This window comes from Octodon degus, unplaced genomic scaffold, assembly GCF_000260255.1.
Source record: "Octodon degus isolate 3935 unplaced genomic scaffold, OctDeg1.0 scaffold00045, whole genome shotgun sequence".
Taxonomy (NCBI): Eukaryota; Metazoa; Chordata; class Mammalia; order Rodentia; family Octodontidae; genus Octodon; species Octodon degus.
The window spans coordinates 3,449,225-3,465,087 of NW_004524621.1; the positions used below are offsets into that span (position 1 = coordinate 3,449,225).

General features: G+C 54.6%; 1 protein-coding gene across 2 annotated transcripts in view; it reads right to left on the reverse strand.

Annotated features, from left to right (window-relative positions):
• Pde9a (phosphodiesterase 9A) overlaps positions 1-15,195 on the reverse strand; it is a 79,000-nt gene extending 63,805 nt beyond the window's left edge. For both annotated transcript variants that reach the window (XM_023716055.1, XM_004631941.2), the window contains exon 1: positions 15,099-15,195. In XM_023716055.1, coding sequence (XP_023571823.1) covers positions 15,099-15,167 — 69 coding nt within the window. In that variant the 5' untranslated portion in view covers positions 15,168-15,195. The remainder of the gene's footprint in view (positions 1-15,098) is intronic.
• Between the last annotated feature and the right edge of the window lie 668 nt (positions 15,196-15,863).

A 15,863-nucleotide genomic window follows, 5' to 3' on the forward strand; every position in this document is an offset into this window, starting at 1 on the left:
CTTCCTTTCTTTCTTTCTTTCTTTCTTTCTTTCTTTCTTTCTTTCTTTCTTTCTTTCTTTCTTTCTTTCTTTCTTTCTTTCTTTCGAGACAGGATTTTGTTATGTAGCCCAGGCTGGCCTTGAACTCATGGTGATCCCCCTCCTCAGGCTCCTTGGCACTGAGATCACAGGCATTTTCTGCAGTACCTGGCGTACCTGTAATGTTTTTGACCGAAGAGAACCCTGTAGATGGATAAGAGATTAATGTCTGCCAGGAGCCCAGGAGAATGGGGGCTGGGAGCAGTGGGGTGATGGGCATGGCTACGAGCAGGGTCTGGGTGACAGGATGTGCTAGTGACTATGGTGGCAAGAGGACCCAGAGCAGGCAATGACACCTGAAGAGCTAAATGTGAATGAGACCAGCAGGGTATGAGCCCTCTGGCCAGGCTGCCCCACAGTCCCTATCCAGAAAGCAGTACTGTGTCACACCCTAAAGATGCCACCTCTGGGACCTGGGTACAGGGCACTCTGGCCACTCCCAGTTTTTTCTCATGGCTGTGATGCCGCTGCAATCCCCAAGCATTTCTGTGAAGGTGCATGACAATAGGGACCCCGGGTGTAAGCTGTGAGAGGGACACGGTTCTCTACAGCCCCTGTAAGGCAAAGTTTGTCAACATGGGCACTGCTGGCCCCAAATCCCAGTTCCAGGAATTGCCCTTTGGGAAGCATCAGTAGTACACATAACGATAAGGGCATTTATTAGGTGCCAGGCGCCGTCTGCCCCTGCCACTGACTCAGCCGATCTAATTTTCAGGCGGCTCCTGGTTCACGCCCAGACACCACCCTATGCTGCCACTGCAGGGCAGTGAAAACGCATGGTGAGGGACGGTCCCATGTGTCACTTACCAGAGAGGAGTGGCACGAAGCCATGCAGCTCCAGACGGTGCTAAGTTTCCATGACAAACACCAGTGGGGACCTACGAACACACTTTTTGTAATGACCCAGTGACATGAAAATGCTACTGCTGTAAGGGTGAGTGCTAACACACAGGACACAAAACCGTGTGAGCAAAGGCCACACACGTGTGCCTGTACACACTCATCGGCGCACCCTTGCACAGGAAACATCAGCCAAATGGGCCCTCATTCAACAGCCCTGGCTTTGTGCTAGGCAGTGGGATAATAGATTCTTCTCTTTTCTTCCTGATATTTTTCAAAATTTCCACAACAAATATTTCCCTTCTATAAGCAAGGAAGATGTCTCCTGGCTCCGGAAGCTGAGGTTAATGACTGATCCAGAAGCTGCTTAGGAGTGGGGGTGCTGTATTTCCATAAAGCCCCCTGGAGAGGAAAGAGGTCTTTGCCATTTTTAAGTGGAAAGAATGCTCTCTGGCACACAGCCAAGTACATAAGAAAATTAAATGACGTTTACCCAGAGGATGGAAACGGAATTGAAATAGCATACAGAGGGGGATGGGCTGGCATGGAGGCCCAGAGAGGAAAATCAAAGAAAAGGGAGGTATAGTGGGCCTGGGGGTACAGGGGAGTCCCCCCACGAGGCCAAGCACTGGGCATAAGAGTATTTTTACCCAGACCTGAGATTTCTGACCTTCAGTTGTCCTAAGTCCTATGTCCTCAAAGCCATACATGCTCAGCTTCTGCAGGACAGAGGGGCTGCAGAGCCAGGGGCATCCTGGCAAGCTTGTGTGGCCCTTCCAGATGCGACTCAGCTTCTCCCAGTTTATGGGCTCTTCCAGTGTGTGCCCTCTGGGAAAACCAAACATTAGGTCAGTTCCCAGCGGATCCCCACCCTATACCCCAACACCAGCTTCTCCCTGCTCACATGTCCAGCCCTGTCCAATCTGCAGAACAAGCCGGCAAGGCCTTCCCAGGTCAACTTGGGGTTATGACACATGGGAGCAGTTGTCACTTGGAACCCCCAGTTTCAAATGCAGAATTAATATAAGACCTTCCTTTTACCCATTAATTCTCTCCCGGGTACTATAAATGTGAACTTATGAAATAAGTGGATATTAACTGTTTATATATGTTTTATATATTAGGATTTTATGTGTACAATATTGTGAGAAAAAACAAGTCAGTGGTTAAAATCACACAAACTGCTGCAGCAGATTCTTTCACTACTAGGATAGAGAAGATGGGGGCCTTGCAGCAAGGGATCATCAGCCACGGGGTGACTCTGAGATGGAACTGAGGGGCCTCTCAGCTCTGCTGGCTGAGCGGGCCCAGGTTGTGCCCTGGCGCCACAACCATCCTGGTCAGGCATCAGAGTGGTGCACGCACATCAGCGCCTGAGGATGAGGGTGCAGGACAGAGGACCCGGAAAGAGGAAGCGGAAGCGTCAGCTCACTTGCAGCCTCGCCGAGCCTTTCTAAGACCTGGAGTCTTCATCCCTGAAGCTAATCCAACCTTGCTGATGGGAATGCTGGTACACGCAAGTGCCTAGTCCAGCGATAGCAGAGATTGCCAGTCTCCTGAAATCCCTGCCCCTTCAAAGTCCATTTCTACAAACAAAAGGGGATGTGGGATGTTTGTATAAGTCCAGGACAAAAGGTTTCTGCAGCTTCGGGACACTGTCTAGAAGGGGTCCCACCTGCTCTTTTTTCCTTCAATCTTTTGAGATGAGGGGGCGCTCATGATGTAGCCCAAGCTGGTCTCATGGCTGTACTCCTGTCCCAGCCTCCCCAGTGCTGGATTACACTCGAGTGCCTGGCCCCTGTCTATTCTACCTGGCCTTCTGACCTCCCGTGTGGATCTTCAACTACACCCAACCAGACCCAAGCCAGGCACCCTGCTGATCTGAGGGTAAGGCAGTAAGATCAGCCACATCAGATTAAGTTTAAATTGAGTAACCACAATGCCCACAACTGCCTACAGACTACGCAGAGCCTAAGCCTGAGCCCCCTGGGGCACAGGCCAAACCCTGCCCGCCAGGCCCAGGGTGACACCCCTCCCTGCAGAGAGAGGTAGGGCCAGGCCACTAACCCCCTGCCCCAGGATGCAGAGTCTGCATTTCCGGTACCCAGTTTTCAAGGTTCTCATGTTCCTGGCTCTGCTCCCCACCCTCCAAGGAAAAGAAAACAACTCGGATTCTTTTCTCCCTACCCTAGACTGTGATTCATCTTTATAGCTTTCATGAGTTATTAGGCTTTTACATAAGCTTTCCAGGGCTTCTGCTGGGCATTCCACCCCCAAAGCAGCCAGAGGTCCTGGGCGCTTGGCTGCAGGCGGGCCTGCTCTCTGGAGTAGCCACACCCACTAGTGGGGGACTCGTAGCTTTCCATCTTGGAGAAGTTAAATGGGACTTTTCTCGCAGTGCACACCTGTTATCCCAGCACTTGGCAGGCTGAGGCAGGAGGATCACTCTGAGTTCAAGGCCAGCCTGGACTATACATAGCATGACCCTGTTTCAGAAAGAGACCATAACCAAAAGAAAACCTTGCAGCAATCTATCCAGGCAGTCAGATGTCCTCTATCTCTTGTCGATCCACCCACCTGCTCCCACATAGCTGCAGTTCACCTGATTGTAAATCACGTGTACGCGTGAACGTTCTGTTTTTCCTGCTCGGTCTCTTGTTCTCAGGACACCCAGCAATAACGCCTCTTTCAAAATGGGTTACAGTGAACCACCCAGCAATCAGGCTTTTTTGTTTGCTAAAACAAAACCTGTATGAGGCTTCATTTCCCTTTTCAATATAAGAGAGATTTTCCTGGTCATTGCAACTGCAAAAGAATATAAAATAATAACAAAAATTTCCATCTGTTACTATCCACGAGGCCCATCACAAAAAATATATTACAAATAATAAAAAAAAGACCCTTGGTCTCAGCCAACTGCAGAGGTTCTCAGTCACCAGTGCAGGAGTCCATCTCTATTTCTTGGGTTTTTTTTTTTTGGCAGAACCGGGGATTGAACTCAGACCCTTGTGCTTGCCAGGGAAGTGCTTATTCTACTGAGCCATCTCCCCAGCCCCTTCCATCTCTATTTCAGCATGGCTCTGTCTCTAAAACAGAACTCCTTATGGTTAAGGTAACCACAGTTTGACTAAGCAGTACAGTGAAAGAAAACCAGACCAGGAGTGGTAGCGCACACCTGTGATCCCACCACTCTGGAGGCTGAGATAGGAGGATCACTGCAAGTCTGAGGCCAGCCTGGGCGACATAAAAGACCCTGTCTCAAGAATAAAACAAAATAAAAATTAAAGAGAAGGGAAACTTTCCGAGATGGTCAAATACGCATGTCTGTCTTTAAGGCACATTTTTTTGGATCAAAGAGAATATGTGCTCTTCAATCAGAAGTGGCAAGAAACGGGGAGAGAGACGCATGCATAGGCAGTGTGGGCCCTTTTCTCATTCCTTCCCGCTGAAGCCCGTGGTATCTCTGATCCTTGAGACCCTGTTCCTGGGAATAGGGACCCTCCTGGCTGGCAGATGGGCAGGCACAGAGCTAACTGAACTCTCCCAGGTACACAGCAAGGTGACAGAGGAATAGGATGTGTGTGGGGGGACATCATGAACGCCAGGCACCGGGCTGATGGTGGGGCCAAGGGGGACAGTAAGTGGTTCCTGTGACCCTTGCCACAGGCCCAGACCATGGCAGGCGGGGACTGACAAGATGCAAGAGGAGCATGCAAGGGTTGTTCACAGTTGAGAAGGAAGCCCTCCAACAGGCTACAACCAGTCACTTTCTTGTACTGTCACCTATACCCCTATACTCACAGAGAGGGAGGGTTATTGGCTCACTTCTGCAGGCTTTGGCCACAGCTGGGCAACCAGTGCTCTGGGATGGATATGAAAAGATGAGAGGAATAGGAAGGGGCTGGGGTCCCATTTATCAGAGCGGGCCCACGGTCACTGGGTCACCCTGCTGGGCGGCTGTGCTTTGGTTGTCTTTATCCCCCATGTCTGAGGCCAATCTCCGTTGTGATGAATAATAGATCAGAAGGGATTCAAAAGGCAGCCAAAGGGATGAGGCAGGCACTGAGCCAGAGCCTGTGCAGCGCTGGGCCAGCTGCTCCTGGGGTTTCCCTGGTGGGGGTGATGGGCCGCCTCTTGATGCGCACAACTGCACCTTGCCCACCCCAGCCTTGTCTCACCCTTCAGCTCACGTGAACCTGAACTCCTGGGTTCCTGGACACTCCAGGGAAGCACTGTGAGGGTACGAGACTATGAGACCCCAGTCTGGCGACTCATGTGCCCTCTCTCACCCAGACCAGAGCATGCCGAACCCTCGTGAGGTGGGGCCTGGAATGGTCCCCTGAAGGCTCCCTGTGGAAGCTTGTCTCCTCTCAGCAGCAGTACTACTAGGAGGTGGGCTGCAGCGGAAGGAGCTGCATCCCTGGGGCTGTGAGGGGTGCTGGCCCCGTCACTCCCTGTCCCATTTCTTGACCACTATGAGTTAGGCAGCTTTCCTATGTGGCTCTGCAGACCTAAAGTGACAGGACCACGTGGCTATGGACCAGAACATCTGAAAACCAGGCACCAAAACAAACCCTTTCTCCTCACCCCTGATCATCACAGGTGATTTGTCACAGCTGTGGAAAATGACTAACAGGAAGCAGACTGCAGATTCAGATCTAATTACCATTTCCAGGTGGGAATGAAATGGAGGGGTTCCCCACAACTCAGCTGGGGAGCCCTGGGGCAGAAGCAGATGTCCTATGTGTCCCGTGGGGTTCTGCTGGTGTGCATGCTGCCTGGAGTTCTGTGGGCCATACAGGCCCTCACAGGACACCCCAGGAGGTTTGAACTTGCAAAAACTCTAAACCCGAAACTTCTGCAGGCAGAGCCAGCCCTGGTGAGGCTAAGACATGTCCAGCTTTCCCAGCCTCCCTGCCTGATCCTGTCTTCATGGTGGGCAGCTGCAGGTGGCCCAGAGCAGGTGCTCCCATGTCACTGGGACAGGGTTTCACAAAATGAAGGCAGATAGGCTGGTGGCAGGGGTGTGTGCTTCCATTCTGGTTTGTTTCCATACCACCTAAGATCCCCGTTTAAGATGCTGCACTCGCACCCCTCAGCTGGGCTTGGGGGCCCATTCCTACCGGCATTCCTCATGCTCGTCCTCGTGGGAACCTCTCCCCTTGCAGCACTCCAGGAGTGCTGTTCTGCTAATTTTGGTTCTTAACAGATAGACTCAGCCTGCTCGGGATTTTAGCTCTCCCCCAACAACCTTTTTATTGAGCAGCTAGGGACACAGGGAGAGGATGCCACCCATGAATCTAGGAGCGCCACCTCAGTGGGACAAGCCCTGCGACACCAAGTGCTTAATGGAAATCTGCTGTAGTGCCACATGCAGGTATCCACATACCTGGCTCCCTATGGGAGGAAGCAGCCACAGGTTACCATGGGGCAGGTGAGTGAGCAGGGGACAGCCACTGCCGGTGTGCATAATGCCTGGAGCCCTGTGGGCTGTGGACTACTCCTTGGGGTGCAGGAGGTCCTCAGGGTAGGTTGGAGGGTGCCCTAAAAGCTGGGCCCACCTGCAGATGGTGAGCACAGAGGCCCAGCACAGCAGGTGCCCAAGTCTTCAGCCATTGTAGTGACAATCATCACAGACTAGGTGGCACGTTCAGAAGAGATACTGGTTTTGGAGTTCCTAGAGGACATCTTTCCTGCCCCCACCACTTCTGGTGGTGGCTGATACCTGCTGGCTGACAGATACACCCCACGTCTCTGCCTCAGTGTCTATCTCTGTGGCCAGTGTCCCTCTCCTTTGGATACCAGTATGGGAGCAGAGCTTCTTTAATCCAGGATGGCCAAGTTTCCATGTGACATCATCCACAAAGACACTCTTTCCTGGGGGCCACATTGCAGGTGCAGGGCCAGGACGGGGACACAATTCAACCGACAGCAGTGATGGACACAGGGTGGATGGGTGCAGGCGCAGGATGTGGTGGCAGTGTGGGCAAGTGGGAGTGGGAGGGAGCCACAGGCACTGGGAGAGGGGGTGTGGGATTCTGGGCACAGACGAGGCAGGAGGGGGCAGGTGGAGGAGCCTTGGCAGGAAATGGGGAGCCAGACCCTTCTCACTCTCTTCCCCTCCTCACACTGTCATGCCTCACATGTCACACAAAAACCAGCAGGTCTTCCTGCCCGGAGATGGCTGTGCCTGGGTACCTGTCACTGACCTTGTGCTGGCGCCCATTAGCTCTAGGCCTGCATAGTGGCTCAGCCACCTCCTGTGGCCCTGCCACCTCTTGAGGTGGCTTCCCATTCAGTGCCGTGTGTCTAAGGATGACATCACCCCATGTGTGGGCAGCATGTCCCTGTGCCATGCTGTGACCAGAGGACAATGTCCCCACCACCCTGAGCACAGAATCCCTCCTGTTCGCTATATTTGGCCAATGATGCCCAACTCATAGCACCTGGCTGGAGCCATGAGCCTGCAGCACCTTCCAGAAGCTAAGCCTGGCACTCTGGAGCAAGCAGGGCCAAGGAGCTCCCTAAGCCACTGGAAGGGGACATCACTGGCTCAGCTCTAGAACAGAGGCAGAATCAGAGCTCAGAACTTGCAGCGTGGAGGTGGGGATAGCTGCTCCAGCAGTGGTCAGGGACCCCTCAGCCCCGCCCCTGTGAGGGATGTCAGGCAAGAGAAAAGGGTGCCAGGGGAGTAGGGTGCCAGGGCCACCTAGCCAAGCTGAGTGGCAGTGGGAGCAGCAGGGCCATCACCACACTGGCAGCTTCCATGGTCTGGGTGTCTTTGAGCTTGACCCCAGCTTCCTGCTCACCCACAGGAGCCCACAGACACAGGGGGCAGCTCAAGGCCTTGCCCCTGGAAGGAGGAGGCCTGCCTTGGCCTCTGCACTGCAGCCCACAGCTGCCTGCACATGCTGGCTCCATGTCATGCTTGCAGTAACTGTGCGTGTGTGCACTGCTTGTGTATGGGTGTGTGTGGTCGTGAGTGTGCATGGTGTCTAGTGTGTGTGTGTAGTGTCTACTGTGTGGTGTGTGGTAAATGAGATGTGTGTGCTATGTGAGGTGGTATGAGGCATGTGTGGTGTGTGTTTATGTGATGTGCATTGTATGAGGTGTGTGAGGTATGGTGTATAAAGTGTGTACAGTGTGTAGCGTATGGTGAGGTATAGGGTGTGTGTGATGCAGGTGGTGTGTGGAGCTGTGATGTGAGGTGTGCTGTGAGATATGTAAAGTATGAGACATGAAGCGTGAGAATACACATGTCCTGTCACAGCCCTGGGCCCTGCCCACCACACCCACCTTGTGGCCCCATGGAGGAGCTGTGCTTCCCATCCTTGCCCACCACTGCCCCAGGCACCCTGCACCCAGCCTGGGTGCTCAGTTCCTGTGCCTCGGGGTGCAGATCCACTCCCTGCTCCACCTGCTCAGCATAGCACATCCCTGGAAAGGACTGGACATGTGTCTGATGGTGCCCCTGTGTCCTGCTGGGCCCAGGAGGAGGTTGGGGTCCCGAGGATGCCCCAAAGCAGTACAGCCATTCTGAGTGCCCCTTCAGTGGCTCTCAGGCTCACCAGAAGCTGCATAGGGAGCCTGCAAAGCATGTGACCAGTAATCCTGGACCCACCGGAGGAGGCACATCTTGGGGACCTTCCTTGTCCTTGGTGAGGTGAGGGTGACAGGTCTGCTGGTGCAGAGCAATGCCCAGTCTCCTTGGCACAGTGCTGCTGGGTGGGCGAGCAGTCACTGTGGAGAGCTTGGGGGAGGGCGGCCAAGGGATGGCAGAGACACCTGCCTCTGAGCTGTGATGAGTTGGGCTGTGAAGGGTGAAGCTTCAAACACAGTGCACCAAGGAGAGCAGAGGCAGCCTGGATCCTCAGGGCCCAGAACCAACACACACTGGCAGACAGGCCAGCTTGACCAGAGCACATGTGACACTGTCCCAATCTCTCCTAGGCCTGCCACCTCTCACTGCAGCATGCCCACATGGCAGCATTCCTGGCTGAGTCCAGGAGAGCTTGGGGTGCTGACCCTTTAACTCTCATACCCCCATGGACATGGATTGCTTCCTGGAAGCCCAGGCAGCTCAGGGGTTGTGTGTGGGGCTGGGGCTGGAGGCAGGGGTGCTGGCAGCCAGGTGGCAAACCTGACAGGTGCTGGGACTGGAGTGGACCATTCCCAATACAGCTGTGTTCACCTGCAACATGCCCACCCTCTCCTCTGCTCCAGGAAAGGCACCTGGGTGCACTTTGGGCTGGCAGTGATAGACAGAAGACAGGGGCCATGGGACAATGTGGAGCAAGATGATGGGGTCTCCCGAGAGCTGGGGATGGGACTACCTTAAGCCCACAGCTTGAATAAATCAATAATAAACAAGCAAGCAAAAATAAAGACACAGAGAGGGTAATCTGTCCAGAGTCAGCAACAGAGCACACTCAAAGACAGAGGAACTGGCCACAGCCAGGGTGCTCAGTAGCAAAGTCACAGCACCAACCTCCCACTGTATGATCACATCACAAGCATCTGTCCTCTCCAGGTCACTGTCCCTACCCAGGCACCGAACAACATACTCCATACTCCATCACACACAGTTAGGTCTTCATGGACACACATGGCTATGACTCAGGAGGGAACAGGGCTCCAGGACACATGAAGCTTCTCAGAGACAAGAAGCCAGCCTCGTGCAAGCCAAGGAGACAAGCCTGGAAGTGACTGAAGTCTCTGAATATCAGATGGACTAATGTGTTTGGAACAGACGAACTCAGTGAGGTCCAGCCACACAAGGGAATAGTACTCAGCCGCAAAAAAGAAAGAACTAAATCCTGACACACATTCCAGTGTGGATGGTTTCACTCATCTGTGGTTCCCAGAGTAGGCAGACACCTAGACAAAAGCAGGGATGAGGAGCCAGGGTCTGGGGTGGGGATGAGGAATGCGTTTCAAAGGGACAGAGATTCAGACTGGGAATACGAAAAAGATCTAGAGATGGATTGAGGTGATGGCTACATGAAGGTCTAATGACTCTGACTTAAACTGGTTAAAATGGTACATTTTATATTATGAAGTGTATGCCATAATTAAAAAAAATAAATTAAGCAGAGAATTTAAGGCCAAGTAGCCCCTTGGGTGCTTTGCCATTGCTTCTAGGTCATGAGTTACATTTTGGCCTATTTCTGTTCAGGATCTGGGGAAGAGACCTGAGTGTGGCCTGGGACAGGGTCCAGCTGGGGTTCTGGAGAAGCAGAAGTGGGGAGGCTGGGGGCAGTGTGTGCCAGGGCAGAACCATCCAGGTGGACAGCAGGGTCCCTCTGTGTTGGGGAGTACAGGCTGCTGGATCACCGGCAGCCAGGGCAATGGGACTGCAGGAAGGGCGCAGTGCTAGCCCCCCACTGGGCAGGAGGACATCCTTGCTCACCACGCCCAGATGCTAGTCCAGTGCCCATGTAGGAACAACAGACGCCTCACTGCTGGCTGCTGCCCAAGGCATGCTCAGCCCAGGGCTGGCACTGAGCCCTACGCGGGTGTCCCTGTTCCATCTCTCATCTGCATAGCCGCTCATCTGTGCATCTGATGGACACCATGCCCTTCTCTGCCCCTGTCACAGTCTCTGATGGCCAGAGCTATGCTGTCACATCTCTGGAGCCCCCGGTCCTGCACCCCTAATGTACACTGGCAGTGTACCAGCCTCTTTGGCTCCAAGCACCAAACATTTCCAACAAGCCAGGTCAGAGATGATGGGACCCAGGGTCATGAGGCCCTTGGCACTGCCACCCTTTTTGAGAGCACAGCCTTTTAGCAAGCTGCAGGTCAAGTGACCAGGGGCCCATCCTGTGGCTTCCACAGGGTCTGGAGCAGTAGGTCTGGGCTGTGGGCAGTGCCCAGGCACCGTGCAGCCATTTGGAGGCTGGGAGGGCATTCAGACACTTGGCCTGCATGACTCACCATCATCTGCAGAGTGGCTCTCTGGGGATGTCACCACCCACCCACTCCCCAGAGGAGAAAGTGACTTCTACCTCCTGGCCAGCAAAGAAAGGAGATGGATAGCACCAGGCTGGCTGTCCAGGAGCCAAACCTTCACATTTTGGGACCCCATGTGTGTCAGGGACCTCTGCATGCTGAGAATGTCTAGCCAAAGGAGTCCTCAGGCCACAGCCATGTGACGGAGGAGACACTGGCCACTTGCTACCTGCATGCTCTGTGTTCCTCGGCTGGAACTTAATTCCCATGACCCAATCTCACCTTCCAAAAGCTGGTCTCTGCATAGGAGACTTAGATCTAAGCCTTCATGGCACATCTCTTGAGGTCCTTTCTGGACAGGCTGCTGCAGCACCTCAGAAATCAAAAGGTGAAGGTGGAAACAAAGCTTCCTTCCTGGCTCCCTGCCTCATGAGCCTAGCCTGCTATGTCCATGCCTGTTTAAAGACTCTAAGTAATAGATGTGTCAGAGGAAGATGGATTGTAAAGTAACTGATGAGGTCAGCCAATGAGAGTCATCTTCCATCTGGGTGTGGTGAGGGTGGGACAGTGGCACCTTGGCTGGGGACATATGCATTCCAGCACAGGGGAGCAAGAGCCCATAGGAGGTCACCACATGTAGGGGGAGCCCAGTGCATGAGTTCAAGCAAAATGCAATTCCCATCAAGAGTGGCCCGGAAGAAAGGAAGGCTGAGACTAGCCAGGGAACACCCACTCAGCCATGCAGCCACATGAGGAAGGTGGGGCTGAGCATACTCTTCGCAGGAAGGTGAGATCCTGAAATAAGGCTGAGCCTGAGCTTGCTGGGGAAGCATGAAAACAGGCAGCTAGGAGCCAGGTTTCTCTGGGGCAGAGAAGAGACCAGTGGAGCAGGGCACATAGAGGCCATGGACCTCTAGGGCAGAAAGGCCTGCTCTGAAGGGAAGGTGCATTAGAGCAGGTAGAAGGGAGCCAACCTTGAGTCCCAGCCCAACAGGGCCAAGCTGCATGGGAAGTCCAGGGCTGTCTGGGAAGCACTGACCTCCAGCAGATCAAGGGTAGCCACAGGTGAGCCACTGGCACCACACTGGGAGGAGTCCTTTGGGGACCCTTGGCCTGCCTCCAGATTCTCACATTTGCTCCCTGATTTACAGCAGAAACTGTGCAGCAAAATTCAAGAGGCTATTGATGCATTAAGGCCTGGCTCTGGCAGGACAGCCAGACTGGGACAAAATCACAGTAGCCCAGAGTGACTGGGGTGGGGACACATGAAGTACAACCCAGCTGGCGGAAATCCCATGCCTGGGCATGGCTCTGGCAGGGTTTAGGGATACTGGGTCTCTTGCAGACATAGCCCCTTAACAAACCCAAGATCACAGCTGCCTCAGGGCCCTGAAGGGTCTTCTTCCTGAGGATGCCACCAGGCAGGGACCCACCAGCACTGTAAGGTGCAGTGTCTCATTTCTGTCAACTCTGTGTGTAGCACTGAGTGACAAAAGGAAGAAAGGCAAGTACAGCTCTTTGGACATAAAGGAAGGGTGTTAGCTTTTCAAGGGCTGGATTCCCACTTCCTGCCCCCTCCACCTCCAACAGCCCACCTGGGGGCTGTCTATGGTCCCTACACGTGCACCACCCTGCGAGTCTGAGGTGTGGAGATGCTGCACCGTGAGGCTGCTTCTGGCCACTGGGCAGCTCATAATCCCACAGACCCCATGTGAGGAGAGGCTCACATGCTCTGTACACCATCGGGCCCTGCTATATCCTTCTAAGATGTCTCAGTAAGCTCAAGACCACTGTTGTTTACTCATCTGTTTGTTCTTCCAGGAACCCAGGCCCCTGCTCAGGCAGGGATCCAGCAGGCCACTGAGCTGCACTCACTCAGCTACAGAAGCTCACTGAATTTGCTTTGTGTCATTTGTCCTGTCAACAGCAGGTCCCACTACCCTACTGCACAGCTGGGGAAATAGGCATGGAGGTGTGAAGTTGCTTCCCAGCTCAGAACTGACCTCCATTTGTCCAGCCTTGGGGATACAACATTTTTGATGTGGCCCAGGACAAGGTATCTGTCCCTCCCAGCCACTTCTGCACAGCCAGGGAAGGAAAATGTTCCAAATTCCCAATGCAGGTCTCCACTGAGAAGCCTGGCAGGTGACAGGACACATTCCTGAATCTGGAATTTTACTCCCATTGGACAGGCTAATAAGTTGCTGCACTATCTCTTGGCGTAGTGGGAATACCATTGTGGTTATCCTTACAGGTGATACCAGGGCCTGTGCTCCCTGCACTTGGCTCACACTGGGACACCATGAAAGCCAGGGCTTTGGATGTCACCTCCTTCATCCCATCTCTGCATTGTCCAGGCCAGCTGAAGTGGTTAAGAATTGGTAACCAGAGGGCTGGAGAGCAGAGATAATGCAGGGACGTGGGCTTGCCTGTCATCAGGAATGGTGGCCAAAGTGACAGAAGGCAGTATACACCCTTGTCTCCTCCTCCCTGGCCATGCCCTCTCCCTGGAAGCAATATGGGTTTGCTGTGACTCTGATGGGGAGGAAATGGGACGGATTGAGGGACACAGAAAGGACTGCATGCTGGGAACTTTCAGATGTGTGCAGTGCCTGAAGCTTGTAGAACAGGAATCACAGTCGATGAAGCGTCACAGAGAGCTGACACACGTGGTCCCAACAACATTGCTGGGCATGGGGGTGGGGGTGGGGTGGGGGGCACATGCAAGCATACACTCAGAAACCCCAAAGACCTGGTCTTAACCAGATGAGAGGTACATCTCCAGCACCCAACCACCAAATGACAGAGAAGTATACACAGTGGCTGAGTGGCAGAGATGGCAGGGTTCAGGACCATGGCCAGCCTCCTGCCCCCACCCCTTGGCCAAGAACTTTGTGTGGAGCAGACAGCCGGTGGGGAGGAGGATTCACTGTGATGCCATCAGCCACTGTTTACAGCCTCTTGTTTCCTGCAACAGTCTATGAAGCAGATATCCATGCTTTTCCTTGCAGACAACTCAATACCTGACCTCCAGGGCTGGTCTGCTGCGCCTTCCTAGAGGTCCCCCATGCGCCCTGTGTCACCTGGAAAAACCTGCCTCCCCACCTTCCCATAGGGTCCACCTGGGATCACCTCTTCCCTCTTCACTTTCCACCCACTTCTGAGCAGCTTCCGGGGGACCTTGGGCATGTTCTCAGGGAGGACCTGCCACCACTGGCTGGAGACAGAGCCTGCTCACCTTACCTCTTTATAAAGATAAAGGGAGCAGATCCTTCCCAAAATCTCACCTGGCTTTGCCCCAGCACTTTAGGGAAAATGTCTATGTATGTACGTGTGCACATGTTTGCACACGTGTGTGTGCATGTGTACCGTGAACGTTTGTATATGTGCTTGTGTATGGCTTTGTGTGCATACAAGGAGTGTGTCTGTGTGTGCTCGTGCTGCGGCAGGAGACGCATGGGGTAGGGCCCTTCCTTCCTTTGGGGAGAAGGAGGCTGCTCCTTGCCAAACAGCTGCAGGCACCCAGTCCCGGAAGTGAGGGACCTGGTCCTGTGCTATATGGGCTCTTGACCTACTCCCCTCACTGTGACATAGAAGCTGGACAACTGTCCTTAAAAATGCCTCGGACTCCCAAGGGATACAGTGGGTGGGCTGCACCTCCGACCCCCAGGACCAACACTGGGGAGGCTCTCAGGGTCCGCTAATCTAATGGAGCTACTGGAGGGCACATCTCAGACTAGGATCACTCCCTGGTGCCCTGTGCCAGTCCTCCTTGGGCAGCAAGGTGAGTGGCTTGCAGCTTCCCTGCCATGGCCAGCTGAGGGAGGTCTCCACCAGCCGGGGTCCCCGAGATGGCCGAGGCTGGGGAGCAATCTCCTCACAATGGCTTTTGCTCCAGCACTTCAAGGGGAGCTAAATAGGGCTCTCAAGGCTGCTCGCCCATTGTCCCAGTCTTCCACTCAGAAGCAGAGGCCGGGAACACTCTGCAGCCAGAGAAGGGGCTTCGAATGGGAGGGCCTGGAACAAAGAGGGTCCAAGGAGCCTCCCCGTGGGCAGCGCCGGGGGCTCGCGGAGCACTTGCGTCCCGGGACGCCGCGGACCGCGCCACCCCCTGGCCCGCGCCCCTGAGCCGCACACGGATCCGGCCGACCCCCTGGTTCCGGAGAGTAGGCACTGCCCACGGCGCAGGAAGAGGCCCCGGGCTCTCACGGCGGGGAGGGGAGCAGTACCTTCTGGATTCGTCCATCGATGTCCAGGTAGATGGCCTTGGGCCGATAGCTAGAGGAGCCGGACCCCATCCTGCACTGCCGCGGCCGCCGCGCTCGGACTTTTCGCTGTACTTTCCGCTGAGAGGGCGGGGGCGGGCGGGGCCTGGAGGGGGCGGGGCCACGCGGCCAACCAGCGCGGGCCTCTTTGCCTCGGCAGCGCAGGCCCCGCCTAGGCCCCGGCCCCACCCCTTCTCTCTTCCTTCTCTCTCCTCCCCTCCCCCTCTCCCTGTCGCCCTCCTCCGCTGCCGGCTTTACCGCTTCTGGACCCTCCCTTCCTGTCCCTTTCTCTCCCTTGCGCTCCCTTCCTCTCTCTCCCTCTCCCTCCTTCTGTCTACCTCTCTCTCCTCGTCCCCTTCTCTTCTGCGCGTCCCCTTCTGCCTACCTCCTCTGAACCCTTCCTCAGTCCTAACCTCTCTGCCCCTCTTGCCCCATGCCCCAGCGTCCGCTCGCTCCCTCCCTCTCCCCCTCCTCACCTCTTGCATCTTCTCTCCTGCTTCCTCCCTTCCTCTTTCTTTCCAGAACCCCTTCCTCCTCCTCCTTCTTCTCACCTCCCTCCCTCTCCCCTTCCTCTTTACCTCCCTCCCCACTTTAGAGCACCTTCTGTTCCCTGCACCCCCACCATCCATGTCCAGGTATCCTCTGCAGAGATACCCTTTGGCTTATGCTGGCCACCGGTCAGTTAGTCATCAGCAATCAATGAGATGAGCTGGGCACGACCCTGAGGGG